Raw genomic sequence first — 20,020 nt, 5'->3', positions numbered from 1 at the left:
TTTTCAATTTTCTTCATTTTTCCATTAAAAATAAAAGGAAAAAGACAGTGAAGTGATTATCATTAAACTTCTCTCAGGAATATGTTTAGGTAAATGGGTTTGTTAATGGGTAAAACCTTGAAAAAAATGAAAGGGAAATTTTGGTATACTTAAAAACTTTGTTCTCTTTGTTCAATTTGTTTTCCTTGGAGCGTTCAGACATTGCTGAGCAGAAAGCTGGGTTTCTCTTGCTTAAATCCTTCCATCATAATTTATCATTTCAAAACACTAACCATAACATAGAAGTAGCTGGAGGAGAAACGCCTTTTGTGGCAGCTAGATTAATTTAGGAGCTGGATTGAATGTAACAGCCATTGAAGTTGCACAAAAGTAAATCTTAGTCTTGGTTTCATAAACATGAAGATTATAATATGGACAGGGCAGGTAACTGAGAGGTACTCTTACTTTCTGTTCAAAGAGTTTGCCCATCAAAGAAATAGATTCACAGAGGCTGTGCTCGAGAAAACATATCTTAAGAAAAATGTTAAAAAAACAAACAAACACCCTTTCACAAGCATCAAATTACATGTTGATGCATAATTGTGTTTCCAAGGGTGAGTGTAGTTTAGGCTAGTTTTCTATAGGAAATAATAAAGAGTTATGTCTTTAAAAACTATTTGTAATTCAAACTTTTCATTAGCCTTCCATTTAGTATGATTGGTTTGTTTTTATTTACTGTATTTTATTTACCTGTTAACACCAGGCACAGCTCTGGCAATGTCAGACATGTGTCTGCTCTTTATTTTACGGCTAAACCTTTTTTTAAAGCTATTAAAAATTTCACATTTGGCTTCCTTTTATATTTTTAGTTAATACTATCTGTATTCAGAGATACTCCCTAGAAAGAATAGAAAGGAAGGAAAAAAATACCTCTTTGAGAAGCGAATTTTTTGATACTCTGAAAAAAACGCTAGAAACAGGGTTGCTTTTCATCAGTCCTAATTCCCACTTGGAGAATGCTCCCCACACACAGACACAATGAAGATTTACTCAGCAGTAATAAATACCTGAGCAGGCAGGTGATGTGTGAATTTGTCATCCGCCCTCTGGAAAATGGACTACCAGTACAAAGGGTTTTTCAGCTACGTGTTTGATCTTGCCCTCCACAATGCCTGTCTACAAAAAAAAAAAAAGTCTACAAGGATGTATTAGCTTCCCCTGAAATCTCCCTTATTTAATGTGGATTGCCTAATGAGGTTGCCTCACATTACATACTTCAGGGAGAAAAAAGTTCTCTTTTGGCCATTTTTAACCTACTGATCCTTTTGCAAGGTTAACCTGTTTCTTAGCAAACTTCAGACATAAACTTTTACGCTGCATTCGACTACTGCATCCTAAACTATGTCTAGATTTAAATATGTGCTTTGTTTTTCTCCTAATTTGCAACAGGAAATAGTGAACAGCTGACAGTTTCAGAAATGTCTGTTTTGCCTACGTAAAATCTTTTTTTTATAATTTCAAATAAAAGTAAAGAATATGCAGCCAAAAAACCCAAAACACCGCCGCCCCCCCCCAAAAAAACCCCCCAAACACGGCAAATCTAGCCACTAAAACATAAACTGTTCCTGGCTTCACAAGGCTTTTGCAGTTATAAGTCTTTTGCTCGCCCAACCGGTCCCTGGAAAAGTATTCATTTGTAACGAGCTTTGGACCAGAACTTTAAAAGAATCCTTTTTTTTTTTTTTTACTTAAGTCACGAGGACCTCTTAATTGTTGGTGACACAATCCAGCCTAGTTTTCGTACAGGCTTTATTTTTGCCAGCCGTATCACAACTTCCCGAGGAAGCCTGCCGGCCCGAAGGACCTCGCGGGAAACCCCAGTTGGCAGTTATTTTTATTTTTTTCCGCTCACCACTAGGTTGCACTAGATGAAGGACGCTATAACAAACAGGCGTCATTTAGTTTAGTTTTTCTTTTTTTAATAGGACCATCACGTGACAAGAGCGAGTAAGAGAAAAAATGCCAAACGATCGGGTTTTTCTTCGAAATCCCTCTTAAATCGCCTTCCCTCAAAAGACCGAAAGAGCTGAATGGTATCAAATCCCGGTTGGCAGGTTTTTTCCCCGGGTTCCGCCTCACAAGACCCTAATTCTCTTCTTTGAGGTTCCGTTCCACGCCACAACGATAAGCCAGGATCAAAGCCTCCATAAATTGGGGGTTTTCGCCAAAAAAGCCAAGGTAGCCCCCCGGGAAGGTCCCTATTTAGAGGTTTATCGGGAGGGGACTGAGCCTGACGAGGCTGCAGGGCCGCGAGGCCCCGCCCCCCCCGGGGTTCCCAGCACGCCCCGCGCGGCGAGGACACGGCACGGGGGAGGGGCGGAGGAAGGGGCGGAGCCATGGGGAAAGAAGGGCGTCGGTTTTGCGACAGGGGCGGTGCGGTGCGGAAGCGGAAGTGGAGGGTGCGCTTGGCGGCGGCGGCGGGAGCTGCGGAGTCGGGAATCAAAACAAAGGGCCGGGGGGGGCGGGGGGAAGGCGGCGGGGCCGGAATGTGAGCGGAGGTGGGGCCGGCGGCTGAGGTGAGTTTGCTGGCCACGCTGGGAACTTGTCCCCGACGCGCTTCATGCTCTGGGCACCAGGCTGGAACGGGGGAGTGTGTCCCCTCCTTCTCCTGCCTATTGCCAGCGGGGGTGGGGGAGGTCGGCTAGACTGAGGAGAAGCCATGGGACCCACCCGTCAGGCCCCCGCCGGAGGTTCGGGTTGCCTCCCTTTCTGGTCAATTCACGGCTGTCATTGCAGCGTTGCTACTACCCTTTGGGGGTGTTTGGCTCCCTGACCACACTTGTCTCATTTCTCCCTTGAGGGCCCTTCAGGTGTGGAGAGCAACCTTTCTAGAGGAGTGTGCACTGTTGGAAGTTTAAGAGAGGAAGAGAAGGGCTAGTGTTTTTGCATCCACCTCTAACGTTTTGCCCCCTCCTCGGTCTATCAACACTCCCTAGAGTGCAGCCTTTGGCTTGACCTAGAGCACTGAGTTGTCTTAGGGTTGAATCAGTCCCGCAGATTGTATTGTGGTACTGTGACACACTTTTTAGTTTCTTTGGCACCTTTCTGATACTACCTAGAGCTTTCCAGTTACATCTTTTGCACTTTCCAACATCTGAGTATAAATATTATGTTTTGCATACAGGGAAGTTGAGACCTAAATTATCGTCCTAGACCTTTATTAAACTCTTCATTTAAGAATTACTGATGTGTGCCAGAAAGTGTCCTAGGTGCAGGAAATACAATAATGAATAAAAAACAACAACAACCCATGATCCATAAGTAAACACTATCCTGGAGTTTATATTTAAGTGAGGGAGACTTAATAAAAGCAAGCAAATGAGATAATTTTAGAAAGAAGAGCTGTGAAAAGCAACAGAAAAACTCAGGCATGGGATGGGGTAGTACTGGGTGTTGAGGACTAGATCAGGTGTGAAGAGAAGGCCATTGCTAAGTTTTCTGCTTCGTTGGTGTCATTTAATCCTATGAAGGTGCTGCTGTTATTAGGCCTATTTTACACCTGGGACCTGAGGTTCAGAGAACTTGTTGTGCGTGGTCCAGATCTGCACAGATGGGAAGCAACAGAATTGGGGATTAATATGAGGACAGTCTGACGTCAGAGTCTGCTCTCAAGCACTATCTGAATTGCTTGAAGACTAAGAGATAATGGCAGGAGTGAGACTCTCACTCACATGGCGAAACAGAAGTTGCTTTGACCACCAAGTCGCTGTGACTAAATTACTTATCATTCCCAGGAGCATTTAGGAAAATTTCTGGGTGCACATTTGTACTAATATATTTTACTTTCTTTTGCTTGTCCTGGACGATACCAAAGGTGCCTTGGTTGTGTGGGAAGGAGTGGATAAGCCTGGTTCTGTCCCTTTTCTATTAATAATTGTGTGATCTTGGGCAAATTCCAAAACTTCATTAAACCTCTCTCTGTTGTTGTTCAGACAGTAAGTTGTGTCTGACTCTTTTGTGACCCCATGGACTGTAGCCAGGCTTCTCTCTCCATGGTATTTCCCAGGCAATAACACGGCAGTGGGTTGCCGTTTGCTTCTTCAGGGATCTTCCTGACCCAGGTATCAAACCAGTGTCTCCTGCATTGGCATGCAGATTCTTTACCGCTGAGCCACCAGGGAAGCAAGCCTTTTTTTCCTCCTCATTAAAAAGGTGGCCGATTTCTCCCTTGGCTTTCACACACATTTACTGTGGGGAGAAAAGATGACATAAATGGATTGCATTTTCTGGTTGTTTCCATCACTGTATCCCTTGTGCCAAGCACAAGCCTACTACTTAGCAGATACTAAGTAAATGTTTGCTGAATGAGGAAATAAATGATCTTAAAGAAAAATGCTTTAGTTAGCTTCCTCTCAGAATTCGCCTTGAATAAGCATGAGAGAGCATGTCGATGTTGTGTGTATCACGAATATCCCAAATTCTTAGGCTCTAGAGAGGAGATTGTTGGGGTACATGAGGTCTGTATTTGATAGAAAGGACAAGTACCATAGTTTATCACCATTGTTGCAGTAACTTCATCTCTGTCTCCAGATTAGCTCTGGGTTTTGTAGATGAATATCTGCTTTATTCATTCCCTCATTCAACAAATATTTACTTAGTATATACTATGTAGAAGGCCGTGCTTGGCACAGGCCGTTTGGTAATGAAGACAAACATGGTGGGGTCCTTTATCTGGTTTTGTTTTCTCCACAGTAATGCTGTGAGGTGGACAGGGGAGAAATTATGGTACATTTGACAGAGGAAGAAAATAAAACTTGAGAAGTTTTGTAGTTTCCACATAAGGGCCAAATTGTAAATATTTTTGGCTCTGTGGGCTGTGTAGTCTCTATTGCAGAGAATCAGCTCCACAGTTGTAGTGCAAACACAGCCATAGAACTTAAATAAACATGGCTGTGTCTCAAAACTATTCATAGACGCCGAAATCTGAATTTCATATAACTTCGTCACAAAATACAATTATTCTCTTGATTTTTCCCCAAGGATTGAAAAATGTGAAGTATATTCTTAGTTCGCAGGCCATTTAAATACAAGCAGTGGGCTGGTGTGGGCAATTAATTTTAGGCCATAGTTTGTCTCCCCCTGCTTTATGTGATCGGTTTTCCTATAGCTTAGACATAGTGCTTATACTGACATAGTGCTCATAATGACCACGGAAGTGACTTCTCTCCTCTCACTGTACTATGTAGATGTTTAAATCTCTTGATAAGAAAATCTTGTCAGAGAAAGAGCTAAAGGAAATTCTTTTCTATATGCCCAGAAATTTCTGAAAGATAAATTAATGACCTCAGAACGGCCATTGTCAGTAAGAGGAGGTGGTGGTTGGGGTTTGGTGACGAGGGCTTGGAGATGAGGTTCAGTCGTCCTTATCACTGGCAGGCTGCCTCCATGCCCAATGGCTGATATTGATTGCATCTGCTTTTATTGTACTGTTTCAAGATTTGTAGGGTGTTGCTCTGGAGTAGATACAGCACATCTGGGACTTGAGATGTGTCTGCTGGATTTTTGGTGGCATAGCAGATTCTACTTTCATAATAAGCAAACTGAGAAGTTGGTTCGATTTGTTCTGTAGCCGAATCAAATTCAGAGTCCACAGAGGTCACTTAATTTGGACCGTCCATACTCAATATCAAAGACACAGTGAGATAAGTTGCTCTGAAATCAGTTTCACAATCTTACATAATTGAGAATGAGGACATGTAGTGGTTCTTTTGTTCAAATTACGTGCTCTCTCCTGTTAACTTGTTTACTGTCCCAAGTAGAGTCTTTGGGGGGGGGGGATAGTAAAGAAGAATTAAGAAATACTATATATAGTCTACTCGGTGCTGGAGGACCTTGGCTCCAGCTCAGTGAAGAGGAGGGAGTGTGCAGGTGTCCAGGATGCTGTGACCTCTCTCATGCATGGCCAGAAAGAGGGTCATCGAGAGTTCATTTTTGTTTGAAGAGCTAGGAAACATAAGGAATGGAAGATGATAAATTTTTTTTTAAGTCAAATTGATATAGTTAGAATTCAAGTATAAATAGTCAACCAAGTTTACCAGTTTTAGTAAGCTGTAATATGCTTTGTTGCCAGGTTTCCTGGTGGCTCAGACGGTAAAGCGTCTGCCTGTCAATGTAGGAAACCCGGCTTTGATCCCTTGTTGGGAAGATCCCCTGGAGAAGGGTATGGCAGTCCACTCTAGCATTCTTGCCTGGAAAATCCCATGGACTGAGGAGTCTGGCAGGTTACAGTCCATAGGGTTGCAAAGAGCCAGCTGGACTGAGGGACTGACACTTTGACTTTTACAATATCCTTTGATAGCCATTCTACTTTTGTTCCTTAAGGTCTGACTTGTTGGGAGCCATTTCACCATAATTTTTTTTCTTAACTTGGAAGACAATTACATTTTTACTTTCCCACATCACTAATCATGGATATGAGTGGCTAAATCTTGTATCTCCATCAGGAAAGTGTAGCACTACTGAGTGGCTGTTACATCCTATGGAAGACTCGGTCTTTGGTCCCTGTGCTAAAAGCACCCAGATTTGGTTGCTTCAGCCCTGTTTGAAATGACCTGTGCCCCATAAATGTGCTTCCCTTGTGGCTCAGTAGTAAAGAATCCACCTGCAATGCAGGAGACACAGGTTCAATTCCTGGGTTAGAAAGATCTCCTGGAGAAGGAAAAGGCAACCCACCCCAGTATTCTTACCTAGGAAATCCCAGGAACAGAGGAGCCTGGTGGGCTACAGTCTGTGGGTTCGCAAAAGTGGGACACAACTTAGTGACTGAAAAGAAACAATGCACCGTAAATGTAGTCTCATATTTCAGTAGTAAAGTCTGTACTTAGACAGATGAATAACACTGAAACCTCATTCTTAACAGGGTGGAAGAATGAAAGAAAAGAAAGATGAAAGGATGTTGAACCACTCCGCATGGCTGTATGATGGAAGGAAACGGAGCTGAGAACCCCTGCAGTAGAACACTTGGATGGCTTCAACAAGATAATGATGCTAAGCCATGGCTTTGGAAATTCTCTAACTGCTTTTCTCGTCCTGAGCAAACGTTGCCCCTTAGTCCCCAAACGGTAACTATGTGCCAGGCTAAGGACATAGCAAATTTCTTGTGCAAATAGATGAGCAATCTGTTTGGTCTGGGGCAGTCTCTCGCCCTGGAGTCTGGGCTGAGTTTTCCCTTGTGTCCTGCTTGTATTACTTCTTATAGCACATTATTGTAATTCCTGACTCAATGAGGGTACAAGTTTTTTAAATCCTGTACTAATGAGTAACATTAGATGCTTGAAAGGTGTGATGTTGAAATTTGGGAAAGATTTGTTTCTCATTAAAGTCACAGATTCCAAAGACAAAAATCCACATTTTAGAATAAAATGGGAGGAAAGTACGAAATAGATTTTATTTTACTGTAGCCTTCTGAATTTTGTGTCTTAAAATCACAGAAAGATTGTATGACCTTGTTGATGATCTTTTTCTGTTCAGGATTTCTCTTGAATATTTAAATATATCTGGGACTTCCTTTTTTTGTCTTTTCATAACGATGTTGACTTTATCTGACTTCATTTACTGGATCATGTTATCACCTTTTTTTTTTTCTCTTGTACTTGGGAATTAAATGAGACTTTACTATGGATTTATAATCAATTCCCTGTCATCTCCACGTTTTCATTACATAGCTGCCTTTGTTGCATGGCATCAGTAACTGGAGTTATTTCAGAAGAATTTTAGTTCAGGGACAGTGCACGGAGGGCTGGCAGTTTCAGGCAGGGGTCCAGGGTGGCAGATCTGGGGCCTAAAGGAGTCACTTGACCCAGAAGTGCACGGTCGCCTTTCCAGATGCAGAGTATCGATTTTGTCACTGGCACCCAGAATTGAAGACATTCAGGAAGACAGACTCACAGTAACCCTGCCCACGAGAGCCAGATCTAAATCCATCAGCATGCCAATGAGTTCATTTCCAGCCTGAATTGTAATTCCCACAAGGGTAGAACGCACTACTTTTTGACTGGTCAGACCAGCGCTATTATCTCCCTTTTAGGGAAAATCTTAACTGAAAGTCCAAATTTCTCCCATATGAATATACTCTCCCAGGTGAGTGTAAAATCAGCAGAAGGAGTGAAATCATCACAGCCAGATGGACCCTTCTGTGCTCTAAGGGATGAGTATGTCTCAGTCACTGTATCAGGGCGTCCTCTTCATCTTAATTGTGTCTGCACTCAGCCAATGAAAGCTGTTGATTGGTTGGACACCCCCTACCCCACCCCGCTGCACTGCCTTTCAGTGGCCAGGTACTCTGCTGAGCACTTTAGGTGCACTGTTTCATTTTATCCTTCTCACAAATGTAGTAGGTACATTCTGTTCCCAATTGAAGGATGACAGGATTGAAGCGTGGAGAGATGAGGTTAAGTCACTTACCCAAGGTCATCAAACTATTTAGTATCACATTCAAACCCAGGTCTCCGACACCAGGGCTATGCTATAATCTTAAAAAATGGACCAGCCCCAAGTGTCTATGTTGGAGACATAGGATAAACTATTTCTCTTATGTCTGTTTCCCAGGTGGTTTCCTTATTACTCGAGTTCTTTCCACTGGCTACAAAAGAGTTGTTGGCGTTATGGCTTTAGGTCATGATGTCCCATGGTTTGCTAAATGTCATTTAGCAAACTACTAAATTTTTAGTATTTTCCTTAAAGCGCTTTGTTCATGAGCTGTCTTTAGTGAATACGGTTGTGACTGTGTTGTTTTTCATACCACCTGTTTTGTCTGCAGAAGACACTGAGAGGCAAGGGGAAGTTATCAAAGGGACGCCAGTGAGACACGGATGGTTAACCAGGCTTGTTAAATATGTGAACAGACCTCCTCCCCCAGTCTCTTAAAATTCAGGAGGGACACAGTCTTAATTTTAGTTGTCTGTTTCAGTGCTCACCTCCCATTGAAGAATGCTCCTGGTTTTAGCTGCCATTCTGTTTGTGTGGTTATGATCGAGTGATGTAAATAAGGTTTGAACAGTGTTCATTTTTAATGTAGTCAGTTGTGAGTAACCCCAAGTCACCAGCCTCATAAAATTAACTTGTGTTCTGGTTTTCTTTCCTCAGAAAGATTACATGGAGAACAAGAAAGTTGCTGTGGAACTAAAGGATGTACCATCTCCCCTTCATGCTGGCTCTAAACTTTTCCCAGCAGTCCCACTTCCAGATATCCACTCTCTTCAGCAACCTAAAGTACAGCTTTCAACTGTCCCCAAAGTAAGCTGCTGTGCCCATTGCACTAATGACCCTTCCACTTCGCCAGTGCGTTTTGGTGGTGGCAGTGGCGGAGGGACTGGTAGCTTGGTTCCCCCGGGCGCCCTGTTAGACTCGCAGAGCACCAGGACGATCACGTGTCAGGTAGGGTCAGGGCTTGCTTTCCAGTCTGCACCTCCACTGCAGAACGCCTCAGCTAGGAACACCTTGGCCGGCGTTGCAAGCGACTTTCCCAGCATGTGTCTAGAAAGTAACCTCTCCTCCTGCAAGCACCTGCCCTGTTGTGGGAAGCTGCACTTCCAGTCGTGCCATGGTAACGCGCACAAGCTGCATCAGTTTCCAGCTCTCCAGGGCTGTTCTTCCTCTGCGGGCTATTTCCCCTGTTCTGATTTCACAAGTGGGGCTCCCGGGCACTTGGAAGAACACATTTCACAGTCGGAGCTCACGCCTCACTTATGCACCAACTCTTTGCACCTAAATGTGGTACCTCCAGTTTGTTTAAAGGGCTCACTTTACTGCGAAGACTGTCTCAACAAGGTTTGTATCTTTTTATTTGTTATGTTGGGTGCAGCTAAGGTTTGAGGAATGACTTTTTAAAAATAAAATGACTTCATCTTTAAAAAAAAAAAAATCTTGAAAAAAAAAAACAAAAAACAATCTTGGTTTTGTGTCTGGGGTTGAAGACTCTTTCATGATGTGGTTTTCTCCCCATCAACATAACTTCTTGTGGTTCAGAAAGAAAGCAAAGGGTACAGTGGGAGGGACTGTTCAGGAAAGTCTAGTGTAGTTATTCAGTTCATGCTTTTAGAGTCTCCTATAATAAATCTGTTTCCTACATGGGAGCGTAGCTTGGCAAAGACTTGCACTTTCTTGTTTTTAAAGGCTGGGGCACAACTGGAATTTCTTAAAACTAGTGCTCACCTGATACATGGACTCATCCCTGTAATATAGATGGCTGCCTTTTGTAGTAATTGGGGGAGCTTGAAATTTGGCCTCCGTCACACCTGGGGCTCAAGTAAAGACTTTAACTTCCTTTTTTTGTGAAGTGTGTCTGAGGGTTTCTACTGTAACAGACACATGCCCCAGAATGTAAAGGTCTAATTGTGTGAATATCTTCCCTGATCATTTCAGGCCACTTTGAAGTGAATTTATGCTTTGGTAGTTCTGGGAAAGGTGATTTGAAAATATATTTTATCAGAGGTTAGCAGGTGGAAAGGAGAAACACTTAGAATGTATTTTCAGTTGTTACGTGTAACTCTTTTAAGTTCTGAAATAATGTATCTGAAACCTCCTCCTCTTTTTAAAAAAATTTTAAAACAGCCGGCAAGAAATAGTATAATTGATGCTGCTAAAGTCTGGCCAAATATACCACCTCCAAATACTCAGACTGCACCTGTTACTGTTCCTCTGTGTAATGGCTGTGGAACCAAAGGAACAGGAAAGGAGACCACGCTATTATTGGCGACCACTCTAGGCAAAGCCGCTTCGAAATTTGGTAAATGACAGTATTGTATAAAATGCATATTTAAAGTTTCCAATACCTGATACTAACACTGAATTTAACTGCCTTTAAAAGATTCCTTGGGGTTCTGAAACTCCTGTGTATGTGAGTCTCCATCTCCATCTCTTGGTAAAAATCTTCTTACTCTTATAGACCAGTAGGTCAGTTGCCATTTATGTTGAGCTGGGGCTATTTGAGATCAGAAACTGTATATAGAAAAATGGGGAGTATATGAGGAGAAATGAGTGCTGGAAGGGACTTGGTGTCAGCTTAGGTTCATAATCACACTTGTTTGTTGTATGTTGCCCAGACATAATTAGTATTTAGAAATGGGTGACAAAAAAACAGTATTTGAAAACCTAAGATCATTTCCCCCAAAAGTAGCTGTTATTATATTTTATCTTTTAAAAATATTTTTTCAAAAGTTGGATCCGATGTTACCGCAGTGTTAAAAGTCATTAAAAGTCACAGGCTATAACACCTTCACCATTCGTTTTCATTGTTCTCCCACATTGAGTGAGGTGTGGGCCCAGCGTGACGACAGGCCCCAGAGGGCAGTGTCCAGTCACCTGTGTATTAGTGTTGAGGAGCATACCTGGTCAGTGTGAGGGTGGCTCACGCTTTGTGATAGATTGATGGTGCGCCTAAAGTAAATTGACTTTTGGATTTGTTCTCTCCTGAAAAAGGAATTAACGCTTAGAGATCCTTTGGCAACTTGGGGTTGTCTGTCTTACTGGGCCAGCCAGTGAGGTCAGCATCCTTAAATTTAACATCAATCTGTAATTTCATTTTCCTGCCCCTGGGATAGCTACCTGTTATCTTTAATATCTTAACCTATTTTTTGCTGTGTGTAATCAAAGGTGTTCACATTTCTCAAGGGTCACCAGAAGTTACGCTGGCTGGACAGATGCTAGAGAACTTACCCCCCATTGGGGTTTTTTGGGATATTGAAAACTGCTCAGTCCCTTCTGGCCGCTCAGCTACTGCAGTTGTACAGAGAATCCGGGAGAAGTTTTTTAAAGGCCACAGAGAAGCAGAATTCATTTGTGTATGTGACATCAGTAAAGAAAATAAAGAAGTTATTCAAGAGCTGAATAATTGCCAGGTAAAAAAAAAAAGAAAAAAGAATTTTTATCTGTCTTAGTAGAAGAATAAGCACATGATTTTTTTTAAAGAACTACAGTTGAAAATTTGTTATTAATAATATGTTTGATGTGAAGTAATTAGCCTCCAACTAATAAAAAAAGAAAGAAAAAAAAAACGCACTCTAAAAAGCAGAGACATTACTTTGCCAACAACAACAAAAAATAATATGTTTGTGCTAAGTTTATAAATAAAATAGGAAAAGATGATTTCTTTAAGCATCTGAAATCATTTCATCATGTCTGGTTTTTTAGCAAGTCTGCCTACACGTGACTAGTGCTTTCCTAGCATAGTGGTTCCATGTGTATCATTTCCTTTGATTTTCATAACTGCTCTGTGAATGCTCATAGGATTTATTATTTGGAATTTACAAATGAAAGGGCCCAAGAGGTTAAGCAACTTTTTTAAGATCACATGGCCAGTAAGTGGATGAACTTGGATTTAAATCCAGATCGTCCCCAAAGTCTGATCTTTTAAGCTGGAAGCTAATAACATCAAACACAGCCCCGAGTCTTACCTTAATCATATATCAAATCTCTGCCACCCACACGTTGTTGGCAAAAGATGCTAGAGAGAGCTAATTTAACTACTTCAAATTTCACTTTCTATTCTGAAAGGGGGATGGATGAAATACAAAAGCAGATTAGAGATGAAAGTAGGGATAATAATGAATCCAGTTAATTTGTCTGGAGAACTGAATGTGAAATTATTGAGATTTGATTGTAATTTTTTTTTTCCCCATCCCTGAGTGGCAATAGAAATCAAAGGTTCCTCAAGAACTGTCTATTAAGATGTGGGCAGAATGTGTAGTGATTTTCTAACCTCAGCTCTTTCTCATTTGTCCTTATTATAAATTAATGCAGGTAACCGTTGCCCACATCAATGCTACTGCAAAGAATGCTGCTGATGACAAGCTCCGCCAGAGCCTCCGAAGGTTTGCAAATACTCACACCGCTCCCGCCACTGTGGTTCTTGTGTCAAGTAAGTGTAGAAACATCTGCTAATTTCAGCTAAACTGTCTATGTGTGAATTACCATAGAAGCCAGAATATGTTAAAAAAGTGTGCCCCCAAAGATGCTGAAATACATGGGACATGCTTATGCTTATCTTTGAAAACTGTTTAAAAAAAAAAAATGGATCTACATGGATTTCTGTATTTTTCTCCTGGGAATTTGAGTAAGGATTCTTGCAAGGCCAAGTATATTAAAGAAAATGTAATTTTTCTTTTCTTTTCTTTTCTTTTTTTTTACTCCTGGGCCCCGTTTTGCTTATTTAAAAGAGAAATCCAAGATGAAATTGGGGCTCCCCAGAACATTAATATTTGTTCCTTTTTACTACTAAAAGTAATGTGTCTTGGGGTTCAGCATGAGTCTATGGTAAAATTGTCTTACCACGTTAATTCTTCTGACATGAAATGTGTTCCTATTCTAAAGGGGTCAGGGGGCCACTTTGAATACAATCTTGCTGTTCCTTTCTTCTCAGTGGGTGTTACTAGAGTTGCCTGTCTGTCAAGTGTTTCTAATCTGTGGAGATGGGGGTGGGCTGTACCCTGTCTTTCAGCTGATGTCAATTTCGCATTGGAACTTAGTGACCTGAGACACCGGCATGGTTTCCATATAATTTTGGTCCATAAAAACCAGGCCTCAGAAGCACTGCTGCATCACGCCAACGAGCTGATCAGATTTGAAGAATTCATTTCTGACCTGCCCCCCAGGTTACCACTGAAGATGCCAGTAAGTGGGTTTGCATTCTTTCTGCTGTAGTCTAGTTAAGATTGTGGAGACTTAAGACAGTCCTCCATAATGGGTGTCCAAGCCCAGGTGAGGGTGTTCTTTGTAGTAGGCTGGCTAGATTCTGAAGTAGGCCTAGAAACTTTCCATTCTCTTACAAATATACAGAGAACTGATGTGTGTGAATTTTTTTGTTATGTTTTCATTTTTTTGTTTGTGCTGAGTCTTTGTTGCTGCTCGCGGGCTTTCTCTAGTTGCAGCGAACGGGGGCTGCTCTCTTGCAGTGCACGGGCTTCTCATCGTGGTGGCTTCTCTTGTTGCAGTGCACAGGCTTAGTTGCTCCATGGCACGTGAAATCTTCCTGGAGCAGGCATTAAACCCATATCCCCTGCATTGGCAGGCAGATACTTATCCATTGTACCACCAGGGAAACCCAGTGTGTGAATTTCGGTTTTATATTTTCCGAAATATCACAGGAAACTGACAAGTAAGATTCACCTTACTGACAGGCACTTGCCAGTTAGCAGTGTTTTGTGTCAGGTGTATGGCAGTAATGGAATGAGAGTTACTACTGTTTTTGCCCAAGTTTTAAGGGTAAAGAATATGATGATGGTTTGCATATCTTGGTGTGGTTGGAGTCAAATAAGCAGAATGACTGTACAGTTGCGGCACTTAATCTTGAAGCCGCAGCTGGCCTCTGAGCCTGTCTCCTCTGGTGGCAGACCCTGCCGTGCGCGAGCAGAGTCAGGAGTAGTGGGCGCCTCACCTGTCGCCCTGATAAGCCACTCATAGGAGAATGTGCACGTGTTTGCAGCAGGACGAGCATCTCTCACAGTCTTGATTCAGGATAAGATGGTTACTGGGACACTGAGCTTGTGTTTAAGCTGTTTGGGGAATACATATGGCTTCCCTGGTGGATCAGATGGTAAAGAATCCGCCTGCATTGTGGGAGGCTCGAGTTCCATCCCCAGGTCAGGAAGATCCCCTGGAGAAGGGAATGGCAACCCACTCCAGTATTCTTGCCTGGAGAATCCCATGGACAGAGGAGCCTGGTGGCTGCAGTCCCTGGGGTCACAATTGGTCACGACTGAGCGACTAACACACGTTAATAATAATAGAAGCTGTAGCTTCTATATATAATTTATAATAATAGGAGCTGTAGCGTGGATGGCCCAGAAGGGTAGGCAGTCCCATTCGTGAAATACAGTTTTCACATACTTGAGAGTTACGGAAGCACTTTAGGAATAATCTCACCCAACCTCCTCATTTTAGTGAGGAGGAAGTCAGCACCTTGGGAAAAAAGCAGGCCCTGGAGGTCCCACCGTGATTGTCTCCAGATTCAGGCGCTTGGAGTGCTTGTCCCTCTGCCCCCAGATACCCAAGATTAAACACATGCTTAGGATGGTCTGCAGTTGGCAATACCTGTTTCAAGCTTTGGAGCTGCACCCCTAATTCACTTTTGTTGGTATTCCTTATGTCTCCTGGCTGTAGCTACATTTCCTCCCTCTGCTTCTGTTTGGCACTCCCTGTTTTAATCTGGAAGGCCTTTAAGTCAAATGTAGTATCTTAGGTGAGAAGTTACCCATGGTAGAGATCCTTATTCCTTATGATTAAAAAAAACCAAACCTGATTATTCAGAACATTAAATCTTGCCACATAGTTTTTCTAATTCACCAGAGTGATTATTTTAGATACATTTCTTCTTTTTTTCTTCCTCTCTGTTTTTCAGTCTAGGTATGTGTACCCTTTCCCATGGAAATCTCTGTTCTCCCTCCCCTGAGATCACTGTAGTTTGGAGATCATTGTTCTTTGTAATTGAGTGTGGGCCCCTGAGTCCACCTGTTTTAACACTTTGTCTGTGTCCACAGTGCCACACTCTGCTCTATGTTTATAACCTACCAGCCAACAAAGATGGCAAGAGCATCAGTAACAGGCTCAGACGCCTGTCCGATAACTGTGGCGGGAAAGTGCTGAACATCACAGGCTGCAGCGCCATCCTCCGCTTCATAAACCGAGACAGCGCGGAACGGGCTCTGAAGCGAATGGAAAATGAAGATGTCTTCGGTAACAGGATCATCGTGTCATTTACTCCAAAAAGCGGCGAACTCTGTGAAACCAAGAGTTCAAATGCAATTGCTGATAAAGTGAAGTCTCCTAAGAAACTTAAGAATCCAAAACTGTGCCTCATCAAAGATATAAGTGAGTCACCTTCCAGTGCCAAAGCCGCACCTGGAAAAGGGTCGCAGGCAAATTCTGGATCTGCTCCCAAAAACACCAATGTGAAAAGTTTACAGGTAATTGTGACACCTCTTGCTTCCTGAAGTTTATGCTAGGTTTGCTTTCATGGTCTCTCCGTTTTAGATGCTCACCTGCTTTTGGTGTGTCTGTATTTTTTTTTGCTTTCCTACGTTTTTGAGGCTGTTTGAAGTCAGGTGTTTCCTGTGCAAGGTCTGAGACATCTTGGAGACTTTAACTGTTTTTTCTTTTTTTTTTTTTGACTTTAACTATTAAACTCCCTTGCTCTTGTCTCTCTTAAGGAGCTGTGCCGCCTGGAGTCGAAGACCGGCACTCGAAGCAGTGAGCCCCAGCAAGGCCACCTGAGGCCGGGGGTGCCTCCTCACAGAAACTTAAGTGCTGCAGCGCCCGCACCTAAAACCCCAGGGTTGGCAGAATCTGTTTACAAAACCAATCCCAAGTAGGTCCCATTACTCTCCCTCGTAGCTGCTTGTCTTGATGTGAAGGGAAACAGGTGACCTCTTGCCTGCAATGTTTCTCTCCACCAGGAAAGAGAACCTCAGCGCCCGCAGTGTTACCAGTTCTCCTGTGGAGAAAAAAGAGAAAGAGGAGACTCTGTTTCAAGTGAGTTACCCGTCTGCTTTTAGCAAGTTGATCGCATCCAGGCAAGTGAGTCCCCTGCTCACGGCTCAGCCTTGGTCTTCTCGGTGAGTGGGTCTTTATCCGTGGAGTGGTTGTCTGCAGTAGAAGGGCTTATGAAGTAATCTGTTTATTGAACAGAATTCAAGCAATACAGAAGTGCATAATTAAAAGAGGAACCTTAGTACTACGTATAAAACAGGTAACTAATGAGAGCCTATTGTACAGCACAAGGAACCCTACTCGATGTTCTTGGTAACCTAAACGGGAAGGAAATCCAAAATGAGGGATGGCTGACCCTGCTGTACGGTAGAAACTTAACACGTGTTGTAAAGCCACCTTACTTCTCCAGTAAAAATTTATAGTAAAAATTTTAAAAATCGAAAATGTTTGAACCATAAAAAATAATAAAAGTAAAAGAGAAAGCTTCCACCGCTCTTCTACCAGTTCCCTTTCCCTCAGGTAACATTTGGGGGCATAGTTTCTTGCCTTTCTCCATCCTCCATGCGGGAGTCACGGTAAGCCGAGGTCAGAGAAGCCTGTCCTGGAGTCCTTGGCCAGTGATGGGGGGCACATTAAGGTGTCCTTACTACGTCCTTATCACTTCATCAGACTGAGAAAGAGGCCCAAACTAACATGCATTGGTTCTTTTTATTCATAGGGTAGTTATTGGAAGCTGTTAGGGAAACGAGGTCTCTGTAAACCACTGTAACCATCTGTGTAACACCTTATTTACGCTTTCTGAATTTACTCTGAGGAAGTCTGGAAGCTCGGAGAACAGAAGGAGCCCTAAGGCCATGTTAGGCCTCAGGAGCTCCTGCTAGCATTGTATTTATTCTGCTGGGTTGGTGAAAACGCACTGTTGAAAGTGACTTTGAACCTGTAAAATGGCGTCTACAAATTGATGTAAAAGTTTTCCTCCCAGGGAGAAAAGCCGAAACATATAAGCAAGAATATCTGGCTTTTTCAGAGCTGGGGAGAGGGTAAATGGCTGACGTTAGTATCACAGGCTGTTTTCCTAAGAATAAATACCCAAAGTGGAAAATGGATTCATCAGCTCTGCCTGTAATTTCTGCCTTTAGCTTTAAATAATCCAACAAAAGAATGTTTGATGTTAAGTAAAATTTTTGTTGTTGTTAATCAGGGTGTCAACAGATAGTACTTCTGACAATGAGTCTAATCAGTGTGATGTTTTAAGAAAAAGCACATTTGAGAATCAAACTGTATTTTGGAAAACAGTTTTTAATGTAGTTTCAAGCAAAGCTAAATGACATAAACTGAATAAGTAGAATAACAGTTTTAAAACATTTTTAAACAGTTTTTAAGCCTCACTCCATACGTTTTAAGCAGGAGTCTGTCTCCAAACCTCTTAAACAGAGCATCCCCGCTTGCTTTCAACGCTGTGCATTCGAGCGTTGGTGCCGACTGCCCAGACCCATTCGCGCATGGTGTTGACGTCCAGATCAGCAACCTGGACTACAGGTTGTCCCGGAAGGAGCTGCAGCAGCTCATGCAGGAAGCATTTTCTAGGCACGGCAAGGTAACCTTTTCACTCTCTCTCTTGCCTTTGTTGTACCCCTCGCTGCGTTTCAAGATGAGCGCACTTGACTCAGCACACATAGCCACAGGCAGGCTATAAGCGTTGCTTCACGAGTTTGAATGCCTTCTTTTTCACCCAGGTCTCCTCGTGCTGGTGCTATATGTTCAGTTTTTAGGATGCGGCCCCAGGGAGCAAGAAGCCTGGCAGAGACATACTTGTGGTCCCGGGCAGGGATTTAAGTGGCTCTTGGGGAAATAAAACACTGATGGATTTTAGTTAGCTCCGGCTGCTAAAATACAGAAACAGGATTCTAAAATGATGTTGACTGTTTTTGTTTGTTCATCTTACAGTGTCCGATTCAGTTTTTTGGTTGCAGGTTGCTAAAACATGTACCTTTTGCTGGTTCTTAACCTGGCTCTGCCCCAGTTGGGCAGGTTCTGGAGCAGACCCAGTGTGTCTTGGCCCCTGAGCCTGCCTTGGAGAGCTCTTTGTGCCAGAGCACAGGCCGGCCAGGCTGGTGTCACGTCCCTGCAGGTCACCCGTCCTAGCTTGCTTCCGTTGTGGTTGGCGGAAGTGCAGAGTTCAGACAGGTTCCCTCACGGCAGCACTGAAGTCCACAAGCGAGTTCCTCAGTGATTGACCTTCAGGTTCAAGAGGACACGGTTCTGGTAGATCGGAATTCTGTTTTCTTCTTACTGCTGCAGGTGAAGAGTGTTGAGCTCAGCCCCCACACAGATTATCAGCTGAAAGCTGTGGTTCAGATGGAGAACTTACAAGAAGCTATTGGTGCGGTGAATAGCCTCCACAGATACAAAATTGGCAGCAAGAAAATCCTGGTCTCACTTGCCACAGGAGCTGCTAATAAATCACTCTCTTTACTGAGGTAAAGAACAAGCCATTTGTTTCAAAAATGTTATTTTTGGGCCAGAAACAATTTTAGAAATAATAAAAATAGATTTTATCCCATCCCCAACCCTCTTGTGATGCTTACATATGCAGTAATGCTTCCCCCCCCTCCTTTGATAGAGTTAGAAATGAGGTAGACATTAGTAATAAGCTAACTAGAGTAATTTACTCTTGTTCAAGTCATTAATCAAGATTCAGCTTAAACTTGGCAGGCATTTAAGAGTAAAATAATATGCCACATATCCAGAACAGGTTCTAAAAATAGTGGACCTCTACAGCAGAAGTTTATAAGCCTAGAAAGTCTGGAATACTACCTTCCAATTTTAGTAGAAGGTAGATTTGTCTGTAAGGGGCAAATCAACAAAATTCTCCACTCTCAAGTTGCAGATTCATCTTCAGTGTCAAATAGACACCCAGCCCCATACGTCTACATTATAATTAGATTAATCCTAGCGGTCTGGTGATGGTTTTATTCATAATATGCTTCTGACATAGAGCACTGTTTTAAGTTTTAGGTGTACAGTGTAATGATTTGAGCACCAGTAACTAATATACTGTTGTAGGTCAATTATACTTCAAAAAAAACAATCAAACTCACAGAAAAAAGTGATTAGCTTTGTAGTTACTGGAGGTGGGGGGTGGGCAGTAATTGAATGAAGGTGGTCAAAAGGTACAAACTTTCAGTTATAAGATAATGCAAGTACTAGGAATGTAATGTACAACATGATTAATACTGTTAATACTGCTGTCATACATGAAAGTTGTTAGGAGAGTATATCAGAGGAGTTCTCATCACAAGGGGGAACGTTCTTTTTCTTTTGTTTTTTATCTGTATGAGATGATGGATGTTCACTTAACTGATTGTGATAATCATTTCACAACATACACAAGTCAAAACTTCACCATTATTTTAAGTAATTTTTTAAATTTCCTTGAATAAAAATAATACTCATTGAAGAAAATTTGGAAATTTCAGAAACATAAAAGAAGCTAGGGACAGAAGAATCATCCATAATCCTGTGACTCAAAGCCAGTCACGCTTTTTTTTTTTTTTTT

The 20,020-nt window shown here is 42.3% G+C and overlaps 1 protein-coding gene across 3 annotated transcripts in view; it reads left to right on the top strand.

Annotated features, from left to right (window-relative positions):
• Positions 1-2,420: 2,420 nt before the first annotated feature.
• The window catches only part of LOC122433063 (meiosis regulator and mRNA stability factor 1), a 44,216-nt gene continuing 26,616 nt past the window's right edge, over positions 2,421-20,020 (top strand). Inside the window, exons 1-12 of one of the 3 annotated variants that reach the window (XM_043455536.1) lie at positions 2,421-2,555; positions 6,899-7,100; positions 9,124-9,273; positions 10,591-10,765; positions 11,650-11,876; positions 12,778-12,895; positions 13,475-13,647; positions 15,513-15,938; positions 16,182-16,339; positions 16,428-16,586; positions 17,869-18,058; positions 18,763-18,941. In XM_043455536.1, coding sequence (XP_043311471.1) covers positions 6,957-7,100; positions 9,124-9,273; positions 10,591-10,765; positions 11,650-11,876; positions 12,778-12,895; positions 13,475-13,647; positions 15,513-15,938; positions 16,182-16,339; positions 16,428-16,586; positions 17,869-18,058; positions 18,763-18,941 — 2,099 coding nt within the window. In that variant the 5' untranslated portion in view covers positions 2,421-2,555; positions 6,899-6,956. Of the gene's footprint in view, positions 2,556-6,898; positions 7,101-9,123; positions 9,808-10,590; positions 10,766-11,649; positions 11,877-12,777; positions 12,896-13,474; positions 13,648-15,512; positions 15,939-16,181; positions 16,340-16,427; positions 16,587-17,868; positions 18,059-18,762; positions 18,942-20,020 lie in introns of all 3 variants that reach the window. The other 2 variants (XM_043455535.1, XM_043455533.1) reach the window with 2 other exon arrangements.

The sequence above is a fragment of the Cervus canadensis genome, chromosome 32 (assembly GCF_019320065.1).
Source record: "Cervus canadensis isolate Bull #8, Minnesota chromosome 32, ASM1932006v1, whole genome shotgun sequence".
NCBI lineage: Eukaryota > Metazoa > Chordata > Mammalia > Artiodactyla > Cervidae > Cervus > Cervus canadensis.
The sequence above is the reverse complement of the archived record's forward strand: the minus strand, read 5'-3'. Positions and strand labels throughout refer to the sequence as shown.